The sequence below is a fragment of the Oryx dammah genome, unplaced genomic scaffold, assembly GCF_014754425.2.
Source record: "Oryx dammah isolate SB20612 unplaced genomic scaffold, SCBI_Odam_1.1 HiC_scaffold_28, whole genome shotgun sequence".
In the NCBI taxonomy this organism is placed as follows: domain Eukaryota; kingdom Metazoa; phylum Chordata; class Mammalia; order Artiodactyla; family Bovidae; genus Oryx; species Oryx dammah.
The window spans coordinates 54,984,187-55,007,630 of NW_024070212.1; the positions used below are offsets into that span (position 1 = coordinate 54,984,187).

The 23,444-nt window shown below is 37.4% G+C and overlaps 1 protein-coding gene across 2 annotated transcripts in view; it reads right to left on the bottom strand.

The window, feature by feature from the left end:
- HS2ST1 (heparan sulfate 2-O-sulfotransferase 1) overlaps positions 1-23,444 on the bottom strand; it is a 184,948-nt gene that overhangs the window by 7,921 nt on the left and 153,583 nt on the right. For both annotated transcript variants that reach the window (XM_040232389.1, XM_040232387.1), the window contains exons 3-4: positions 14,211-14,296; positions 4,611-4,749 (exon numbers count right to left, since the gene is read on the bottom strand). In XM_040232389.1, the coding sequence (XP_040088323.1) occupies positions 4,611-4,749; positions 14,211-14,296 (225 nt within the window). The remainder of the gene's footprint in view (positions 1-4,610; positions 4,750-14,210; positions 14,297-23,444) is intronic.

Sequence of the window (23,444 nt, forward strand, 5' to 3'; positions counted from 1 at the left end):
CACACACACACACACACACACACACACACACACACACACACACACACCATCACTCTATTTTTTAAAATGAAAATATCTCAGTTTATACTTAAGACTCAATCAACCCCATTTCCATGGCTATTATATTATTTCTGACATTTACCAGATGGTCTATTTAAATTTGCTGGTCTAAGTCACTTTCTAAAAAGTGGTTTTATTATCCTTTATGCCAACTTGTAGCTCATAAAACAAAACTATGTATCTATCTCTACTGTGTTCCAGGTTCCAATAAACCAAGTGGTGATATATCAGAAGGTTTCTGATTCCATGCCTATTCAATTTTAAATGAATCCCAAATCACAGTATGGTGCCTCTGAAACTCAGAAGAGGTGCTCTGCTTCATTATACCTCTGTCTGAATAATCTCAGATAAAAAAAGAAATGAATTACTAAGGTGATTGTGGGTGAACTCACAAACTGTACCACCATTTTGTGTGTGTAAAATTCAAAGACATTAGAAAGATTTTGTTTAGATGTAATAAATTAGGGTATTAAAAGAGGTTGCAGTATTAAAAGTTTCCAGAGAGTCACTATATAGACAAATTTGGGAATTTAAATATCCACTATTGGAATCAAAACTGATTAACGAGTAAGCATGTGGGATTGCTATTTTAATCCAAGTTCTCAAGTTAGTCAACTCCTACTTCCTGTGTTCTAAACTGCTGAAAGTATTTGTTTTTCAGACAAAGCAAATGTGCTGATAATCTTCAAGTTTACTTTTGGCCAGTAGCTTAAAATCTGCTAAAAAGTTTCCCTCGTGGCTCAGCCAGTAAAGCATCTGCCTACAATGCAGGAGACCGGGGTTCAATCCCTGGATCAGGAAGATCTCCTGGAGAAGGAAATGGCAACCCACTCCAGTATTCTTGCCTGGAAAATCTCATGGACGGAGGAGCCTGGTAGGGTACAGTCCATGGGGTTGCAAAGAGTTGGACACAACTGAGCGACTTTACTTCACTTCATTTTAAAATCTGCTAGCCAACTCTGGGAGACAGATTTACCACCAGAATCCACTCCTCCCTTCTTTCAGTCACAATGTTTAGCTTCTCCTGCAGTTAGGTGTGGCCATATGACTAAGTTTTGCCAGTCAGCTGGGGGCAGAAGTAATGTGAGCAAGTTCTGGGTCATTTAGTTAAAAGGAAACTGGTGGGCCTCTACTTTCCTCCTTCCCATGAGCTAGAAGGCAGATGCTGTGGTGACCCCAATTTAACCAAGCACATAAGGGCAAGCCCCTGAAGGGCAGCAGAGTAACAATATGGCAGGAACCTCACTCCTTGAACAACAGTGAAGAGCTAAGCTGCTCTAAGATCCTGGGCCCCTCACCTTTAGGCTTTATGTATGACAGAAAAAAGTCTATCTAAACATCTGAATTTCTTTGTTTTAAAAGCTTAGCATTTACCCTAATTCACCTAGCACACATTTTATTAGACAATATAAAAGTGGAAAAATAGTTTGGGTTTTGCCTCCTTTATAGTTTCTTCTTATCATTTGGCAGAGGTGTTTCATTCCTACTAACTTAAAAGAAACAACACAAAGAAGGCCAATAACAAGGAAGATATATAAAAAAAGTAACTATAAACAATCAGAAATTGGTGAACATACATGAGTGTGCCAGATCTTAGTGTACAACAGAAGTCCTATTTCTTTTATCATTTATTTATTTTTTAAGCCACAACGTGTGTGGGATCTTAGTTCCCTAACCAGGTGTTGAATCCACATTCCCTGCATTGGAAGCAGAGTCTTAACCACTGGATTGCAAGGGAAGTCCCTCTGCTATTTCTTTATAAATATGTGATGAAAAAAGTAAACCAAGTGAGAGAAATCAAGTTAACACAACTAAAAACCATCTTCACTATGTAAAACTTGAGTGAATCCACCGAGGTCCTAATCAAGATGAACCGAGTCACCGACTCCAACAGCAACGCTAGCCCTTGGGTCTCTCTACTCACATCACATCACAGAAGCTGACAGTCACTCAGACGCTGGCCACCAGAATTTTCCCATTGGTTTGCTAACTTCTATTAGCCTTCTCCTAAACATTTGGGCCACATTTCAGAAGTGAAGTTTTCTATAAATAAATGTTTTACTCTGATAAAACTTCAAGGTCTTAAAAAATACAAAATAAAAACAAACAAATGAAATAAAAACACTCTAGTCCAGATCGCTTCCTCTCCCACAAAACTCAGTTCAGCATACTAGAGAAACAAAGTTATAATCACCTTTTTCACTTAAACAACTAGATTATTTAGATTATTAAATATTTAATTCCTATAATTGAAGGTCAATAATTAAACAAAATTTGATGCTTGGTAGTGATGGCATTTACATTCAAACCCTTTTCTACAAATATCTTGCTTCACATTTTCTACAGAAAATTGGAAGCTGAGAGTGAGCTCCCCCTTGATTTCTGCTTAGATAAAAGCCTATCTTCATCTGTAGGCCTACTGCTCTAATATTTAACATGTATGGAGAAATAACAGCAACTATCCCATAAAATTATTGTATGGACCACCTGAAATGATACATGGTATGTGGCTGAAAAAAGAGCTTGATACACAATAAGCACTCAATAGATGTGAGCTATTATTGTTGGCTATATTAAGTAGTATTATTACCTAATTCCCCAAATGAAATAGGATAGCAACCACAAAACCATGGTATCCAGAGCTGACATGACAAAGGGTGGATGTAGGAACCTATGTGACCGTGAATCTTTTCCTTACCAACATTAACATTCCTTTAGTTGAAGGAGTGAGATGGATACTGACAATTACTGAGTAAGAGCTAGTGTAAATGATAGTGCTAAAATTAAAAAAGAAATGAAGCAGTTGGCATTGAAGTGAATTTAGAAATAACTACTGATAAATTTTGAAGTACTAGGTCACAAAAGAGTTATATTACTAGATTTTACAAAATTTTGCAGACTTTCCCTAGTAACATAAGTATATATTTTTTCTAGAAGATTAAATAATAGTAAGATTTTTTTTTTCAGTGTCCATTGGAAAAAAAAAGGATACTGTTTGGATCAGTACCTTCTGCCTAAAGCTTTGAGACCAAGGAAAGAAATAGCAAATTCTAAAAAACGAAAAGGTAAATATAAAACAAAAAAATTCCACTGCCTTCTCATGCAACAGAGGGCACTGCTAACTTAGGAAAACATTAATTGTTGGATGTTAATTACTATAATACATCAAGTATCCAGCATCACTGCTATGCAACACTAGGTTTAAAAGGTGCAGAATTCCCTCACTGAGCCACTTGCTAAGTGTTTACAGACGACCTAAGCGCCATAGTAGATGTGGTGTTGACAAAAGTGAATGAAGTATAGTCCCTGCTTCTGGAAGTTCACAGCATTCTGGAGAAGACATATATGTAAACAAAAAATTCAAGTACCACAAAATAAACATTTAAAAAATAGTGACATGAATGGAGTGCTCTGCTGCTGCTGCTAAGTCGCTTCAGTCGTGTCTGACTCTCTGCGACCCCATAGACGGCAGCCCACCAGGCTCCCCCGTCCCTGGGATCCTCCAGGCAAGAACACTGGAGTGGGTTGCCATTTCCTTCTCCAATGCATGAAAGTGAAAAGTGAAAGGGAAGTTGCTCAGCCATGTCTGACTCTTAGCGACCCCATGGACTGCAGCCTGCCAGGCTCCTCCATCCATGGGATTTTCCAGGCAAGAGTACTGGAGTGGGGTGCCACTGCCTTCTCCGATGGAGTGCTCTGGGAGCTTTGAAAAGGACATGGCTATCTGTCAGAAAAGACTTTATGAAAGAGGTTACACTTGAGCTGGATCTTAAAGGTGGACAAAGAGTTTTCCAGAGTGAAGGAGAGACATTCTAAACACAGGGAACAAAACGTGTGCAAAAAGGATTAATACATTTGGAGGAATGCGACATTTCACGCTGAGGCACTGGGCGCTTCAGGGGAGAAAATGAGGCAAGAGAGGGTGGTTGCAGGCTCTGTCAGACCGCATCTCCCATGTGCTGGGCAACCCTGTGAGCAGGCTGGGCCCAACAAAGGTGTTCCACCAAAAAAGTGACAGAGTTTGGTTTCTTAGGAAAGCAAGTCTGGGGCTGCTCTGGAGGATTCACTTCAACAGAAGACAACTGAAATCTGAACCTGCTAAGTAAGAACTCTGTTGAGCTATAGTTTTCATCTTGCCTGAAAAAAATAGCTGTTCTAACAAAACAGGGTCCCCAAACAGATGAACACAAATCAGTGTCAACTCCCATCATCAAGATTTAGAGAATCAAAGTATATATCAAATATGTCATATTCATGAACAGCTATAGTAAGCTCACAGAAAAATGTTAATAGGACTATAATAAAACAAATATTCAGTCCTGAAACAAAAGTAAAATACTTTCTAAAAGGACAAAATATACACTCCAAAATATCAACTACAAAATAGTTTTATTTTTGCTTCTTCATACTTTTTTTGGTTCTTTTGAAATGTTCCACAATAAGCAAGTAATATATTTATAATTACTAATAAATTTCAAAAGCATTCACTGTTCATTGCATGTAATTCATAAACAATTATCTTTATAAAAATTCTGAAGCTAAAATACTACCTTTTTGTCTCCTTGTTTTCGTCTTCTTAATCCTGGTCTATAATCATCTCCAAATCTCAGAAAGTAATAGTAAGAAACTAGCCTCTCAATAGGATCCCTTATGACATTAATGTAAATAGGCTTTTTCTTCACTCCAAATCTGAAACAGAATAAAATTTAAATGGTGAAATCAACACTTTCATTCTGTCTGGGATGTCCTGAAATTATAAGTTTGAGGCATTAATTCTGTATGGAAAAAATATGAATTAATTTAAATAGAGTATGTGGAGATTCAGAAATATTTCATGACTATATTACAATAAAGTAGTAAGAATTTTAAAATTACAAATGAAGATACAGGAGAGAGGAGAAAACTGAATGACAAATAATCTTAAATTTTACTAGCAAGACTTACATAAAACATTTCAATTTTATATAGCAATCAGTTCTCATTTCTGGCCCACCAAACTAGTTAACTATTATTTATGGACACAGCAGAAATCCATACAAGTGTGACCATTTGAGCTTTCCCTCTGTGGTGCTAATTTTAAAAACTAGATAGAAGTGAAAGACATTAAGTCTTCAGCATTATTCATTCCTTAGGGGATGAAGAGAGTTGACGGAACACAGAAGATGTTTACTTTAGCATTCCTTATAGACCCTAGAATTGTCTTGCTGGTTCCTGTTCTCATATCCTCACTTATCTCAACTTTGAACTTCAGTGTTACCCCAACTCTCCACTTTCCTTTATTCTTCATTTTTTAACACAATTACCAAGTTCTTCTGATTTTTTCTTTTGTAGGTTTTCCACAGATTTGATCTGTCTTCATCACTTCCTTTCCTGTCACAACTGCCCTCTTCGCAGGCCTCTTGCTTAGAGTACTGCGATAATTGGTGGTTTTGTAATTAATAATAGTTTTCTTGCATCCAATCTCTCTCCCTTTCAATTTACCTTCATGCCAATTCTCAACTGATATTTCCTAAAACACCACTGATTAGATCATTCTCCTTAGGAACCTGAGATACCACTGTTTATGTTGACATCAAACCCAAACTCCTTTGCTTGGTTGTTAATATCTGCTTGCCTTATGTCTTGGGACCCACCTTATTGATCCAACTTTATTTTCAACTCTCCACAAATAAGAAATCATCTATCGGTTATAATTAGGTCCACCTCTTCTCAGTTCAATTCAGTTCAGTCGCTCAGTCATGTCCGACTTTTTGCGACCCCATGAGTCGCAGCACGCCAGGCCTCCCTGTCCATCACCAACTCCCGGAGTTGTCCGTCACGTCAGTGATGCCATCCAGCCATCTCATCCTCTGTCGTCCCCTTCTCCTCCTGCCCCCAACCCCCTCCCACCAATATATCATGTTTCTAGTTCTCAATACACGCCTTTGCTCACTGTCTTCCTTAACTAGAATGCTATTTGCATTTCCCTATTCTTTTTATTAATTAATACATTCAAAAATACTTTTTTGTGTATCTAATACATGCCAGGAACTATTTTAATATTAAGAAAACAATAATGGGGAAAAAAAAAGACAAAATTCCTCATCTTGCCAAAGTTAACATTCTACTTGGGAGAGACAGAATGTAAACTAATAAATAAGTAAATATCTTAATGGTAAAAATACTAAGGAGAGAAATGATGCAGTGAAAGAGAACAGGGAGAAGGGGGACAGTACAATTCAAACTAGGGTTTTCCAGGGAGGCAGCACTATTATTACATATTTTTATATATTTGGCTTCCCTCATAGCTAAGTCAGTAAGAATCTGCCTGCAATGCAGGAGACCCAGGTTCAATCCTTGTTCAATCCCTGGGGCAGGAAGATCCTTTGGAGAAGGAAATGGCAACCCACTCCAGTATTCTTGCCTGGAGAATCCTATGGAAAGAGGAGCATGGCAGGCTGCAGTCCATGGGGTTGCAAGAGTCAGACAAGACTAAACCACCACAGCACTCCTATTATGTGATGAGAAGAGAGCCCCATCGATATCTGGGAGAATGTGCTTCAGGAAGATAAGACTTCCAAGCAGGAAGGCCCTAAAGCAGCTAAGTGCTGGGCATTTTTGAGAATCAACAAGGAGGTCAAAATGGCTGAGGCAGCGTCAGGAAGAGGGTAATGACAGAGCAAGAGAGTGGAGAGAAATGGGGGTGAGGGTGGGGGAAGTGTAGACCACGTGGGCCTTGTAGGGCACTATAAGCATCAGGAGGGAGCCTGAGTCAGCAGAGAAGTGTCATGATATGGCATCTAATGTACAGCATGGTAACTGTAATCAACAATGTGTGTGTGCATGCCCAGTCACTCAGTCATGGCCAGCTCTTTGGGACTCCATGGACTTGTAACTTACATTTCCCTTCTTACTAAAATCCTTTTTTAAAGGCACCGAAAAAGCATATAGCTTAACCTAACCAGTTTCACATTTCCTGCTTACTTTTGCCTGTTACAATGTCTTACACACACACACAAACATTATATAAATATTTTATACTAATTCTTAGCAAATAAGTAGTGAAGAGACCAGAGAAGAGAAAAAAAGTAAGATGCCGAGATAGAACTTGCTTCTCTCAGCCTCTGAATTATTGAAAAGTAACTGAACAGGACATTTCTAATTTACAAACAGGTTGGATTCTGTAAGAAATGCTTTGTGTGTAAAAAGGGGTCAACTCTGTTGAATTCCAGTCCTTTTTCTCACTATTAAGCCATTTGTCTAAGTCATTAAAATCCTCTGTACATAAGGAAATACCAAAAACTACAGAGAACTTTAGAGCCTCTTGATGAAAGCGAAAGAGGAGGGTGAAAAACTTGGCTTAAAACTCAACATTCAAAAAACTAAGATCATGACATCTGGTCCCATCATTTCATGCAAACAGATGGGTAAACAATGGAAACAGTGATAGACTTTATTTTCTTGGGCTCCAAAATCACTGCAGATGGTGACTGCAGCCATGAAAATTAAAAGACACTTGCTCCTTGGAAGAAAAGCTATGACCAACCTAGACAGTATATTAAAAGCAGACATTACTTTGCCAACAAAGGTCCATCTAGTCAAAGTTACAGTTTTTCCAGAAGAATTGGTGCTTTTTGAACTGTGGTGTTGGAGTAGACTCTTGAGAGTCCCTTGGACTGCAAGGAGATCAAACCAGTCAATCCTAAAGGAAATCAGTCTCAAATATTCATTGGAAGGACTGATGCTGAAACTGAAACTCCAATACTTTGGCCACTGGATGTGAAGAACTGACTCATTTGAAAAGACCCTGATGCTGGGAAAGATTGAAGGCGGGAGGAAAAGGGGATGACAGAGGATGAGATAGTTGGATGGCATCACCGACTTGATGGACAAGCTCTGGGAGTTGGCGATGGACAGGGAGCCTGGCGTGCTGCAGCCCATGAGGTTGCAAAGGGCTGGGCATAACTGAGTGACTGAACTGGACTGAACAGAGAACTTTTTGGTAAAACATTATTCTATTGATTTGTGAGTTGGTTGATCAGAGCTTGGCATATATTTTTTCAATGAACAACTCATAAACCTATAAAATCAACAACGATACAGTAAAATTTTTCTCACAATTTTTAGAAAAGGAAACAGTATTGTTGCAAATATTATGGCACTGTCAAATTAGGTATCAGAGCAGAAGCTCCATAAGGGAAGAAGACTTTCTCTCTGGTTCATAGCTTTATCATTAATGTTTAGCATGATGTCAGACAGGTGTTGGATATTAGAATTAGGCGAATGAACTGTTGTGAATTGGCTGCTTACAAAGGCCTTTCTGTGGAACAGTGTGACACAGCTGCTACCTTAATTGAGAGAGCCAAGAGTCTTGTAACAGGAAAGGGCAGGACGGTGGGGCAATGACTCCATTCTTAGACTGTGAGATTCCCTGGACACCTCCTTTATCATCTCTATTATTAGCCACTGATCCACCTGAGCTAGCTATCCCCTTGGGAATTACCTCCTCCCAGAATATCTTCTACCAATGCCTCCTCTTTTCTCCTAGTCCCTGAAATGTGGAACAGATGGTGATTCTTACCAAGTAGAAGTGAAAGAGGGATATGGCATTTGACAAAATTCTTCTTGCTGTCTGGGAAATGACTTTCTGGGGCATGGCTTTAGGTGGCATTTATCTGTGTGAAACAAAATTTCTAATGAGATAATCTATGTGAACTTATTCTGAAAATGGATAAGAGTTATTTTAATAAGTCAAAGTATGGGCATGTAGACATGGAAGCAAAGAATTATAACTGAAAACAGGCATGATAAAACAGCACTGGGCCATTCAGCTCAACCAGTTAGGAAACAAGTTTGTACGTTTACGTGTCTGGCCAACCAGGTAGTTTTATACCAGTGGAAAAACACATTCTGTAGTTGTAGACTCAGCTTTAGCCCTGGCCAGTCATCTGAGCAATTCCTCAGGAGAGCTCAGACGGAACAATGGAAAACTCATCTTCACTCCAGGAAACTTAACTATTATTGACGCATTAGAACGCAATCTTTCTAGGAAGAGAAGAACATATTTCGTAAGAATCTGTCATGTTAAATGATGATCAAAAGGGAAAAAATATAATCTGAGCAGCAAGTTGGTAAGAAACCTTATTCTTACTGTATTAGCATACATGGTATAACAATAAGGAAGACAAACCAGGAACATTTCTTTACACCCACACTCTATATAGCCTGGACAGATGAGTGAACGTCAAGAATAGTTAAAAGAAAAAGTGCACACTCAGAACATTTGAAAGGAACCTTGACAACTAGAAGATGATGAAGCTGAAGGAGGGCTGAAGAGTCTTCATGAAGTTATTACACTTTGAGATTTCTGCTTCACACTAGATTTAACATTTCAAGTTAAGTAGCAGTCTCACACAAGGGACACTGATACACAGTTGATCTGCAGTTAGATGAATTCGCAGATGTGGAAACTGTAAATAACAGGGGAGGACTGTACACATTTATTCTGGACTCTCTTATCCCTAAAGCATTCCTAGAAACCTCCAAAATCTGCTACAGTAAATTCCCATTGTCTTGTTTCAATAGTGAATAACCTGTTGGTATTTATTGGTCCCACTGACAATGATATGAAGAACAAAAGATTTTTTAAATAACTATTTCTTGAAATGAACATTCATCTATTAAAATGGGACAATTCTTTTAAAATAGGAGGGGTGGTCTAACACTACCAAATGATAGTGAGGATACACAGCAAAATAATAAAGTCACTGGGAAAACTGCTTAGCAGTGTCTTACAATCTAGCAACCTCACTTCTAGGTTTTACACAAGAGAAATGAAGACACCGTGTCCACACAAAACCTATATGCAAATGTTCTGGCAACTTTACTCATAATCAGCAAAACGTGGAAAAAACCCAAGTATCCAGAAACTGGTGGGTGGACAGAAATTGTTCTGCCTCCATCCTTACTCTCCGGAAAGGAACTAACCACTGACACATGCACCCAACTGGATGAGTATCAAAAGCAGTACACTAAGAAGCCATCCAAAAAGACCTGGTGACTGACTAGACCCATGTGGCAAAGAAAAGGGTGATTCAAAATGACTCTCAAGTTTCTTCTTTGGATGCTTTGATAAATAAAAATGGGTAAACTTCTCAAATGACAATATTGGAGGCAAAGACAGAAGCTTGGGCAATTCCTGATTAGGAGTTGGGAATAAGGAGGGTCAGCACAAACTCAAAAAGGGAGAAGAAAACACCAGGAAGACATCACAGTAACTGAACAAAGTCAGAGTTTTAAGGGACTGGCTAACATGGCTCTGTGTGAGTCACAAACGAACTGCTTCTTATTACATTTTAATACTCACAATCACCCATAAAGTAGTTAATTATCCTCATTTCACAAACGGGAAACTGAACATCTAAAGTCATGTGTCTCAGACTGCTGAGCTAGGAAGGAACTAAGGGAGATTTAACCGCAGATCTGACTACAGGGTCACAAAGAGTTTAACACAACTGAAGTGACTTGGCGTGGAACAGCTGACCTGAGAGATTCCTTCTTAGCATCTACAGGATCGATGTCACAGAAAGAGCTAGAATATAAGAGCAATAAAAAGGCAACTCTCACATATTACTTAGAATGATTAAAATAATTTTTTAAATGTTTCTACAGTGTTGTGACAGTTTTGCTAAAAGATGTAGAAAGTGGTACAAACTTCAACTGGTTCAGCAGAGAAATACAAGGCAAAAGGGACAATCGCACAGAATCTATATATTATAAACTCTCGGCCTAAAATACTAACATTTTATTACCCTCTAGTGAAGCATTCAATTATTTGTTTCTTATCCTGACATACCTGCTCCTTTACTGATTCATCTCAGTTGTTGTGAAAAAGACAACTGGGGTGATACAGTGAAACCAAAATGATGCTGATGACAGCCCATACTCATTCCTGGGGATGACCAACAATGGCAGTACACACCTCACATGGGCCTGAATAAAACTGACTGCTGTATTTAAAAAAATGTCCAAATATCTTTCTGAGCCCGGATGATGACATATGACCCTAGGTAGCTAGATCATTAAAAAAAAAAAAAACTCTCAGCAGCCTCTGATCAAAACCAGCATTAGTTTCAGCTGGACATTATTCTTGATAAAGGAAAATATTCTGAAAAAGGCTTTTGAAAGATGTTCAAATATTTTTCTTTGCAAAATATGAAGAAAATCAAAGTGGTAGTAGTAGATACTGCTGATAAACGAGTGGTATGAATTTTAAACAGAGAATAATCTGAATATTTTCACTGTTTATAATGAACCAAAATGAACTGATAATTACAGGGGAAAAAAGGGGGGCTTCAGTGAACTCACTGAGAAGAAGAACTCCAACTTGTTCAACTTTATACTGTCTGTATGTAACCTAGGACATTTTGAAAATGTCTTAACCTATACAATTTTCTTTCCACTGGAAAATTTCTAAATTCGTAATTATTTTACATTATTTTTAAATGGTTTGTCCACCAATTAAAAACAGTAATTAAACACTAAATAGAAAAATGGAAAGAAGAACTAGGAAATGTGCTTAAAAATATAAGAATAGGGTTAAGACAAAAAGGAATGAGATAAGGTTAAGACAAGACAGGACAGGAATGCAACTATAACAAGAAGATATTTTTGTTCTTATTCTAAAGTTCTAAATAAAACCAGATAAACATAACCAAAATATAGCTTGAGCAGATATGGGGTTACAAATAAAATGTGTGCTTCTTGTGATCAGTCTAAATTAGAAAACACTTTTCAATTTTTATTTGCCATCTTACTGCCTAGGTTTCCTGGGTTTGTACTCTTTTTAGTGTTTCTGCTAAGGCAATTGAAGAGCTATGTGATTAAATATTTCTTTCATCGAATTTGACCATTTTTTTTCTTGAAGGCAAGTATTTTAATGGACTCCACAAGGTACTACACCAGTCAAGAATACGTTTTAAAGAATAAAGTATTTTAAAAATTGGTAAGGTGATGTTTCTTTCTTCTCTTCCTTACTTGTGGTGAGTATGACAGTCAAACTAAAAATAATTTTAAAAGATACTAGTTATATCTAAAATAGTTTGTGACTATATACATCAAAATACATTTTCTCTAGTTGATTTTTTTAAGGTATTTGTTTAAAATCTTATAAAGGTCTATCAAAATTTTTCACAATACTTTTTGCTTCCAATAAAATGAAACATTATGAAAATATTCAAATCCTTAAATGTTCATATCAGTATTTAATACATGAGACTAATTTTTCCAAGAACTTTGTATTTTTTCAACTGTAAGAACCCTAGCATACACCAGAGCTTCATTCTAAGACTTTTGCCAAAAGCAAAAGTACTCAATATTATTTTAATAATGAAAACCTCAAGTATGAAGCCAAGCTATGTGTGGGGAAAAAAAAAATCATTTACGTGAAAGGGTAACAAACATTCAGTTGAAAGATAATGCAGCCCTGAGGGAATATGCATATGAATGAAGTTTATGAAATTGGTTCAGTCCCTCTGCAAAGAAAAATAATTAGTTTATTTTAAAGCTGCCTATAAAATGTTTTCAATATTGCTGTATGAATAATTTATAGAAAAATGTACATCTAACTTTAAAGCTAATATTTTACTGAAAGATCCTGAGTGCTGTAGGAGGAACTAGAAACAAGAATATACTGTTTCATGTAAGTAACATTTGGGAGATTCCTTTTAATTACTTGCGTTCCAAAAAAGTTAAGATTTATTATCAACGTGAATCCATAATATTTCATTCAACTGTTTTTCTTTTCAAATTTGAAAAGCTGAAATGATAGTGGGATAGCAATTTAACTTTTGGATTTTACACAGAATGCTCTTTGAAGTTGTCAAATACAAGGGGATATATTACTCTGAAGTCATGACTGCTAAAGAAATGACTGAGCAAACACATCTAAGATTAAATAATTTAAAAGTAGGGGACTTCCCTGGCAGTCCAGTAGCTACGACTTTGCCTTCCAATGTGGGTTCAATCCCTGATCTGGAAAGTAAGATTCCATGTGCCTCGCAGCCAAAAAAATAAAACAGATGCAATACTCTAACAAGTTCAATAAAGACATTAAAAATGGTCCACATAACAAAAAATAATATTTAAAAACATTTTTAATGTTTTTGGAATTAGTTTTATTAGGGGAAAGATTTGCATTTGAGGTTTACCAACAATAATACTCTATGTGCTACAAAAAAAATGTTTAAATAGATTCACCAAACTATACATATTTAGAATATTCCTTTTAATCAGTCTTCTGATTAGTACTTAATGTGGCACAAACTCTAGGGGGAGGCACATAGTGCTCGGATACTATACAAAGGCCTATACTTTATTAACTTTTCTTGAAAGAGTTATGACAGGAATACCTTGATCCTATGCCTCCCCCAAAACATGGAAAATTAGAGTTAATTATGTCCAATTTCAGGCAAATCACTATAAAGAAAAATCACTTTATTTATTTATTTTTTCTTTTTTAATGAGAATCACTTCTGGTGGGGGGGGGGGGTAAATGGTTATCTATGCTGTGCTGTGCTAAGTCGCTCCAGTCATGTCTGACTGTGACCCCATGGACTGTAACCTGCCAGGCTCCTCTGTCCATGGGATTCTCCAGGCAAGAATAGTGAAGAGAAAAATCACTTTAAAAAAAAGTCTTTTTATATCTCAATTGTAAAGCTAAAACAAGGTAGTCAAAGGGGAAGTGTGTCTTGGCTGAGAAGCAGACACTTCAGGTTATCAATAAGTGAGTAATGGCTTCTTTGCTTTCTCTGTTCTCAGTCAATGATATGGTAAGTCATAATTCGACTGGCTTCTAGGTTAAAACCTGGAACTCTCCTAAAATAGTGTTATTTGATTGCACATGAAGCAGAAATATAATGATAAATAACTTTAAAGGGCATTACCTAAATTTATCTACCTTAAATTTCTAAAATTAATATGACAATAATCAATTTATGAACACTAGAGGGCAGTAAACACTAGAAGGTATATTTAAATTCCATATCTAAAGTGGCAAACACAAGCCAGTACTTTTTTAAAAATCAAAATCACAATTATTTAATAACTTTATCCCTTTTTAGGTTGCTAAAGTACAAAGCATTCTTTTGTGTATAATTTTGGGTATAACTTACTTTGCAAAATCCAAATAAGAAATGTGCCCATGATAAAACCCTGGTTTCATCTCTTTCCAGGAAGTTATATTCTTTACAAAGCGCACCTAAAAAAGGAGAACATACTCATTACTTAAGTACAATTTAAAGAAAATAAAATTTTGTGATAGCAAAATGCTTTTCATTTTGGCATTTAAAGCTGATCACATCACTTTGACAATTATGGAGTTTGAAATACAGGCTTCAACTAAGAAAAGCATAGTGTGACCTGTAATTACTAATGCATCATAGAGAAGCTACTGTCACCACTCTTAGAAAAGAGTGAAAGAGGATCTTGAAAACAAAATTGCACAATGCAACCATTTACAATACTGTACAGTGAGTACATTTATATGGTGGGGGGGAGGGTATACAAACACACAAGCTGAAGCAGGTAGCAATTCAATATGGGGATAGTCTATGCAAATCGCTTCTTCCTAGAGACTCGTTATTCATAAAAATTCACATTTATAATGACTAACAAATAAAACAAATATCAACTAATCCTAAAACCAAATGAATGAAGAAAAGATGAGTATCAGAAGACTTTAAACCACTAAGAGCAGATATCATATGGTTGAGCAGATATCATCAACTTGTTGATAAAAAAGCTAAAAGGTAAATTTTTAAAAATATCTAAATATTACTATTTTAATCTACTAGAATTAAAAGTATACAAAATATTAGTTAATACAACAATTTAAGTATAAATATAAAAGTTTCAAGAACTGGTTAATACAGAACTTGATAAACCAGCTACAAAACAGAATTATAAGAATTATGATACATAATTCTTCAAAGAAAAATAATATACATTTCTGATAATCAAATCTCTGCAGGATCAACAGCAAGTGGTTAAGAATCTCTTCTGGAGACTAGAGACAGTGTGGGGATGGCTGGGGGTGGCAGCCCACCACCCTCTGCAGGGAAAGCGCCTGTAACCTGCAACCTCAGTCCCTGACACAGAACTGTCAATCGCCTACTTCTGACAATTCATCAGTCCTTCAGTTACACTTTATGATAGTTACATGGTGATATTCTGGAGCACTTCTTACCAGGTTAGTCAATAAATTAATAGCCATGAATGATGGCTCCTGGATAAGGCCCACTGGTAGGAACAGAGTAGGGAACCTGCGGAAGCAGCCTTATGTCGGAGGATGTGAACTAAGGCAAGATGGAATATTCTGGAAGGAGGATTTATAACTCAATTTATAACTCAAATACTAACAATGGAGTTAGAAACAAAGGAGTTTTTGGAGGGGAAATGAAAAGAACCTTATGTTATTATTTTACACATACACACACATTATTAAAATCTGAAAATTGAATGTAGATAACAAAATTATGTTGTATTAGAGAATACACAATTATATTTTAGCAGATATTTACAAACTGTCCCCACCAAAATGAATGAGCCAAATAAACATGTGACTTGAGATTTCAGGTTCTTTCCTATTTGTTCTTCAAGATATCAGATAGAATAAAAATATCAAATGGCAAATGAAAAAGAAATAGAAAATAAAATACTACTTAATCCATAAACTGAATCCTTAAAAAAGTTTACATGTTGAATATGAAAAACCCTTATAATTTCTACTTAATGGTAAATTATACAAGCTTTTGGTTCTGTGAAAGTCATTTTCAGTATTTCAGTCCCAAATGAGGAAGAAATACAAGGCAAGGAGACTAGGAATGGGAGATGGTGGTTCAAGGGTGCTTAAGATACTTACAGCTGAGCTCTTCAGAAGCTGAGATTTAAATGGATGTGATGGTATAAGAGGGAAATGAAAGGGAATGACAGATTGAAACCTAAGAAAACACTGTTATATAAGCCAAATGTTAGAGGATCATAGTACACTGGGATGAAAGACAGGTATAAACTTCAAGTGTCCTTTTTCCCTCCACCTTTCCAAAGGATGGTCAAGATCAAACTAAATTCTCCTAAAGACACTCCATCTGCTGTGTGTTCTGTAATGTGAGGTGAAGAGCCCTGGAAGCTGGATGAGACCTGGACTGCTACTGGGCTTCCCAAACTCAGTGTGCAAATGAATCATCTGCATTTTAACATCTCGTTAAAATGCAGATTCTGACTCCGCAGGTCTGGAGTGGGGCCCAAGATTCTGCACTTCTAAAAAGTTTCCACAGCATGGCCAGGTCAGCAGATGACACTGAGGAGCAAGCCTTTAGCATGTGTGGCCCAGGACCTAGCTCTTGGTTTTATCAACATGAAGCTCGTTCTGTACTGCCTGCAAAGGAGGCCTGAGGTCTACAGAGGCTCTTTAACAAGGATATACTCTCTCAGTTATTGCTTTCATGATATGGAAAAAAAAAAAGTATGCTGAACTAAAACAGTGGTATAAATGTTATCACATATATAGATAATATACATACACACACACACACACACACACACATAAAACAGAAAGGTGGGTGGGAATGAAATGCCCCCGCCTACTCAGTCTCCTCCATTTGCCCACACAGTGATGCCTGAAGCACTCTGGAACCAAAGCATTCCAAGAAACACAGTAATAAAATAAATAAAAGGGCTGTGCCTCCATTGGACTCAGGGGAGTTTGGTGAAGGCAGAACAGAACAAGGCATGAGGCATCCACTGCTGTCACCGATCTCAAACTTTCCTGTTTGCAGAACCAGCATTTTAGAGGTAGAAGGGGCCTAGGATACTTTGTACTCTTTATGTTACAGAAACTGAAGTCCAAGAACCACATAGCTCCGATGCTGGGTCCAATCATCCTTCTATACCACTGGCTAATTTCTTTAATCTATTATTGTCCAATTTAAACAAGGTTGGAGAGGTCCGAGGACCAGAAAACTTGAAAGAGGAGCAGACAGATATCTTTGACATCAAAACACTGATCAACAGACTAGGACACTGAGAATTTCAGGTTCTGTCCAATGCTCAGGAAATCCCTGAGATCCAGACATTCAAATCTCCAAGATCTCGAAGCTCTGTTGATATCTCTCTCTCAACTGTTTATTTTCCTGCTTACATTCATTATAATCTCAACTTCCAATCTACTCTGTGCACTATCTCTTGTATTGAATAACCATTTTTCGACAATGGCCACTGACTTAGTCTTGCCTTTTTATTGTCCTGGGTAACCTCAAGGGTTGTTGAACAATGCTGGTCAAAACTAAGAGACCCAGGCTAAATGTAGGACTTTGATCTTATTATACCGAATACATTCTGAGGCATATTCAGGTACGTCACTGAATTCTCTACAGTCTTTTTTTTAAATTTTTTTATTTTTTGGCCGCGTTGCATAGCATGTGGGATCTTAGTTCCTAACCAGGGATCGAACCCATGCTTCCTTCATTGGGAGCACAGACCATCTGGGAATTCCCTACACTCTATTATTGCTAGTCTCCAAACACACAGAATCTTTCTCTAATCTCCAACTAAGAGAATACTGAAAGCTACAAACTTAATATATATGTGAATGTATTTTTTTCTTTCATCCAATCAACATTTAACTAAGGCAATCTGTTAAAATCTCATTAATAAAGCTGTGGCTGATTTGCAATAAATCAAAAGATGCTGAGCTGAGATTTACCTTCCCTTCAGAGGGAAGCAAAAAGTGCTAAGTAAACAAATACTGTCAATAAGGTTAAAGTGGTGGTTCACACTAATCTGGAGAAAAGTCTGAGCATTTGGAAGTATCATTTATATATGACTGAAATTCTACACCATCCTAATCTCCTTTTCAAAAGTAATCTCCCAGGACATAAAAACCTAATTAATGCCGTCTGAAGAACATACTTTTTAAAAGTTTTCCTTTCAAAGTATTAATTTAGCCACATTTCCCTGCCTCTCATCGGTCATATTCACTTACGCCCTTTCATCAGTCTAGCTGCAGGCCCTGCCCTGTCACTTTCTGTGTTCTCGTCTCTTCTCTTCCACTTGCCTTTCAGTTTTTCTTCTGGTTTTCCTCTACAGTGGTGCATTCGGCCCAAGACTGTGAGATAAAGCTCTGGGATAGAGAGGAGGAGATAGTAAGGGGAGATGTAGATAGATAGATAGTAAGGGGAGATGTAGATCAGGTGGGCAAGCTTCTACTCAGTTCATTTTATGGATTCTTACTGACTACGATACTTGGCACTAATGAAAGATAAAGAGAGGGGCAAAAAGGAGCTACACTAATAGTGTCAAATGAGGCTGAATCTGAAAACACTGAAAACTCTTGGGGAAAAGAAATAAAGTCACCATAGCGACTTGATTCAAAGAGAATTTCCATACTTTGATTGCAAAAGGCTATCAAGAAGGTGTTTCAGAAATAGTAGTTACATACAACACAGGAAAAAGAGATGTTTCATAGCTAGCCTGAAGCAAATTTTAAACTGTGACTTTTGTCAGATTTTATAACTCTTAAACAGAGTTAGGCTAGCAGGTAATCAGAAGAGGCCTTCAGGGAAAACACAAGCAATGTAGGGAGTGGTGTTGTGATTTATTTGCTAGTTGAACCAGAACTGAACCAGTGCAATAGGAAAAGCTGAGAAAGCACCCTCTCACTAACACTATATCTAGATTTATATTCTTAATAAGAGTAATCTCAACATTATGATTAAATGTGATCACAAAAGAACTTGTTTTCACTATCTATAAGTAGGAATGTCATCCTGAACATCCTGGTCAAATTCCAACTTTGTAATTACTATCTATTGAGTGAACATTACTATTAACTTGGGTAATTATATATACCAAACTCCTACTCATGCATATACTTAAAATAAACATTCACTGTACAGCCGTGGGTAGTTTTATGAGACTAAATTGGAGAGGAAGTTTTCTATGCAAAGAGAAAAAATGAGTAATAATTGGATACCATATAAGAAAGGTTCAGCAGCAAAAGAACATAATAAACTATCTGTACTAAAGCTCAGAACTGTGTTGTTCAATCCTACTACTATCAATCAGAGGCACTCCTTCTGCCAGGATTTACCACCATGGCATCAAGCTCAGCTAAGAATTACCTTCAGAACCTAGGCAGGTTCATTTGTTCATTCATTCATTCAACAAAAAATTACGGAGTATCTACTATGTATCTACAATACATACAATACAATATGGACTATCTACAATAGAATGGGAAAGACTAGAGATCTCTTCAAGAAAATTAGCAATACCAAGGGAACGTTTCATGCCAACATGGGCTCAATAAAGGAGAGAAATGGTATGGACCTAACAGAAGCAGAAGATATTAAGAAGAGCTGGCAAGAATACACAGAAGAACTATACAAGAAAGATCTTCACCACCCAGACAATCACGATAGTATGATCACTCACCTAGAGCCAGACATCCTGGAATGTGAAGTCAAGTGGGCCTTAGGAAGCATCACTACAAACAAAGCTAGTGGAGGTGATGGAATTCCAGTTGAAGTATTTCAAATCCTGAAAGATGATGCTGTCAAAGTGCTGCACTCAATATGCCAGCCAATTTGGAAAACTCAGCAGTGGCCACAGGACTGGAAAAGGTCAGTTTTCATTCCAATCCCAAAGAAAGTAAAAGTGAAAGTGAAGTCGCTCAGTCGTGTCTGACTCTTTGCAACCCGTGGACTGTAGCCCACCAAGCTCCTCGGTCCATGGGATTCTCCGGGCAAGAATACTGGAGTGGGTTGCCATTTCCTTCTCCAGGAAAGGCAATGCCAAAGAATGCTCAAACTACTGCATTCACCTCACATGCTAGTAAAGCAACGCTCAAAATTCTCCAAGCCAGGCTTCAACAGTACGTGAACCGTGAACTTCCAGATGTTCAAGCTGGTATTAGAAAAGGCAGAGGAAACAAGAGATGAAACTGCCAACATTTGCTGGATCACCAAAAAACCAAGAGAGTTCCAGAAAAACATATATTTATGTTTTATTGACTATGCCGAAGCCTTTGACTGTGTGGATCACAATAAACTGTGGAAAATTCTTCAAGACATGGGAATACCAGACCACCTGACCTGCCTCTTGAGAAATCTGTACGCAGGTCAGGAAGCAACAGTTAGAATTGGACGTGGAACAACAGACTGGTTCCAACTAGGGAAAGGAGTACATCAAGGCTGCATATTGTCACCCTGCTTATTTAACTTATATGCAGAGTACATCACGAGAAATACTGGGCTGGATGAAGCACAAGCTGGAATCAAGACTGCTGGGAGAAATATCAATAACCTCAAATATGCAGATGACACCATCCTTATGGCAGAAAGCAAAGAAGAACTAAAGAGCCTCTTGATGAAAGTGAAAGAGCAGAGTGAAAAAGTTGGGTTAAAATGCAACATTCAGAAAACTAAGATCATAGCTTCTGGTCCCATCACTTCATGGCAAACAGATAGGGAAACAGTGGAAACAGTGACAAACTTATTTTCTTGGGCTCCAAAATCACTGCAGATGGTGACTGCAGCCATGAAATTAAAAGACTCTTACTCCTTGGAAGAAAAGTTATGACCAACCTAGACAGCATATTAAAAAGCAGAGATATTACTTTGCCAACAAAAGTCCGTCTAGTCAAAGCTATTGTTTTTCCAGTAGTCATGTATGGATGTGAGTTGGACTATAAAGAAAGCTGAGCACCGAAGAATTGATGCTTTTGAACTATGGTGTTGGAGAAGAGTCTTGAGAGTCTCTTGGACTGCAAGGAGATCCAACCAGTCCAACCTAGAGGAAATCAGTCCTGAATATTCATTGGAAGGACAGAGGCTGAAGCTGAAACTCCAATACTTTGGCCACCTCTTGCGAAGAGTTGACTCATTGGAAAAGACCCTGATGCTGGGAAAGATTGAAGGCAGGAGAAGAAGGCAATGACAGAGGATAAGATGGTTGGATTACATCACCAACTCAATGGACATGAGTTTGAGTAAACTCTGGTAGTTGGTGATGGACAGGGAGGCCTGGCATGCTGCAGTCCAAAGGGTCGCAAAGAGTCGGGCACGACTGAGTGACTGAACTGAACTGTTTTAGGTATGGTTCTAAGCTCAGGGATACAAAGTGAACAAGACAGACAAGGTCCCTGCCCTTAAGAAACTTAAATTATAGTAGAGAAAATGACAGACAGGAAATAAATAAATCAGTAATAGGAAACACAGTGAAAGAATAATGGTACCTAGTAATCTGGAAGAAGTATTTAATAAATACCATGGCCAACTAAGGTTTTGCTATGAGGATGTCAATAAGCTGAAACCTTAATGGATAATATAGAGCCAACTGTGAGGCCAGGAGAAGCGCATTTTAAGAGGAAATGTTAAGTACAGAGGCCCTGAAGTGGTAAAGGCTTGGTGCATTCAATGAATCAAAAGTTCAGTGTGGCCAGCAAATAAAAGGTTGAAGCAATGGCCAATGGGCAAGGGTCTGATCAAGAAGGAGGACCTGTTGGCCCAGGTAAGGAATTTAGATTTTGTTGGGGAGGTAGGAATGCTAATTTAAAGATAAGTAACTCACCATCCTGGGAAGATTATAATACGCATCTTGTATGATTCCATCACCTCACTGTGAATCATGTTCTAGATCTTTGCTATTCAAACTGTGGGTCAAGGACCAGAAGTATCAGTTTTGGCATTAATAGGAAGCTTCTCAGAAATTCAAGTATCAGGCTTTATCTCAGTCCTTCTGAATAAAAAACTGTACTTCAACTGGTGTTCAGTATACACATTCTAAATTGAGCAGCATTCACCTAAAGTGTTGTTCTGAAAAATCAGTATTTGTAACTATTAATATAAAACCATATGCTTTAATGCAAATAGCCAGAAGTTGGTTTAACAGTAAATTAAAAAAAAAAAATACTATACTGTCCTGTAAGAGAATACAAATTCTGGATAATTCCAGAAAGGGGTTAAATATGATCAGACCAGATCAGATCAGAGATTTATTTATCTCAAATAAATATATGAGAGCAGAAAAGAATAAAGAAGAATCATAAAAGATGATGCCATTTAAACCTATTTGTTAAAGATAAGATGTTCCGTAACATAAAGACACTTTTGTGTACTAGAGTCAACTTCATTTTCCAACTAGAGGAACCGATCACCTGTCTCCTGCTGATTCCTGTCCATTAACAGAGTAAAGCCCATCTCAAAAACATAACCTACACGGCTGAGTCTACCTCATACTTACCACTTACGTCCTTTCGTGCCTTATATTCTCAAATGATTACCTCCTAATCTCCTTGTTCTAACTGTTCCTCTTATCCCAACCTCTTAATTCTGAAAAACTCTTATTAAACTACAGAAAAGTTGAAAGAATAGTAGCCAATATTTGTACATTCTTCACCAAGAGTCACTGGTAGCATTTTGCCACTTCTGTTTATCTCTTTCTTTCCTTCCCTCTCTCTATGCACACACACACTTAATTTTTTTCTGAATCAAAGTACCAGACATTTTTGTTCAAGCATCCAATCATGGGTCATGAATTACACTTGGTTTTCATGTCTCCTTAGTCTCCTCTAGCCCATCACTCCCCTTCCCCCCTGCCCTTTTTGGTTGTTACGACATTGACACTAATAGTTCAGGACAGTTGTCCTAGATGTATATGTTCTATATAACATTCTACAACATGGATTTGCTTGTTTTCTCAGGATGAGGTCCAAGTTAAACCTTTTGGTTATACATTTTGGTGAGAACACACTTGATGTTTTCTTTGAATAGTTCTCACAGTTGTGTCCAGTGTTAGAAAGTTGTCTTATAGCTATGATATGACTTAGACCTTCCCCCCATCCCCAGCCCATGAAATATAAATCTTCCAAAGCTTACCTCATAAGACATTTATAGGCATCATGTACTGGTACATTTTTCCAGCTGCATTTAGATGAGATAAAACTTCTGTTTTCCTTTTAATCACTTGTCGTGTGTGTGTGTGTGTGTGTGTGTGTGTGTGTGTTTATGCAGCAAAAGAGATGCATAGACACCACCTTAAAGGCAACTGGGTTACATAATGAACAACACTTAAAATGTATTTGTGGGGGCCAGAGTGGAAGAATAGCTTTGATCACCAGCTGACATACTTCAGAATGTCAGCTGGTAGTTCAGTATCTGTAGTTAATTAGGTAGGGGTGGCTTAATATACAAAATGTTCTCTAATACACCATATCTAATTTTTTTTAACTGATGCTTTCTTCTGAATAGAAACAGTTCTTCAAACAAGTCATAGGTGCTATTTCCTTTCCCTTTGCATGACATATTAGATAGCATTTTTAATTTTACTTTCAACCTAGTATAAGCTTC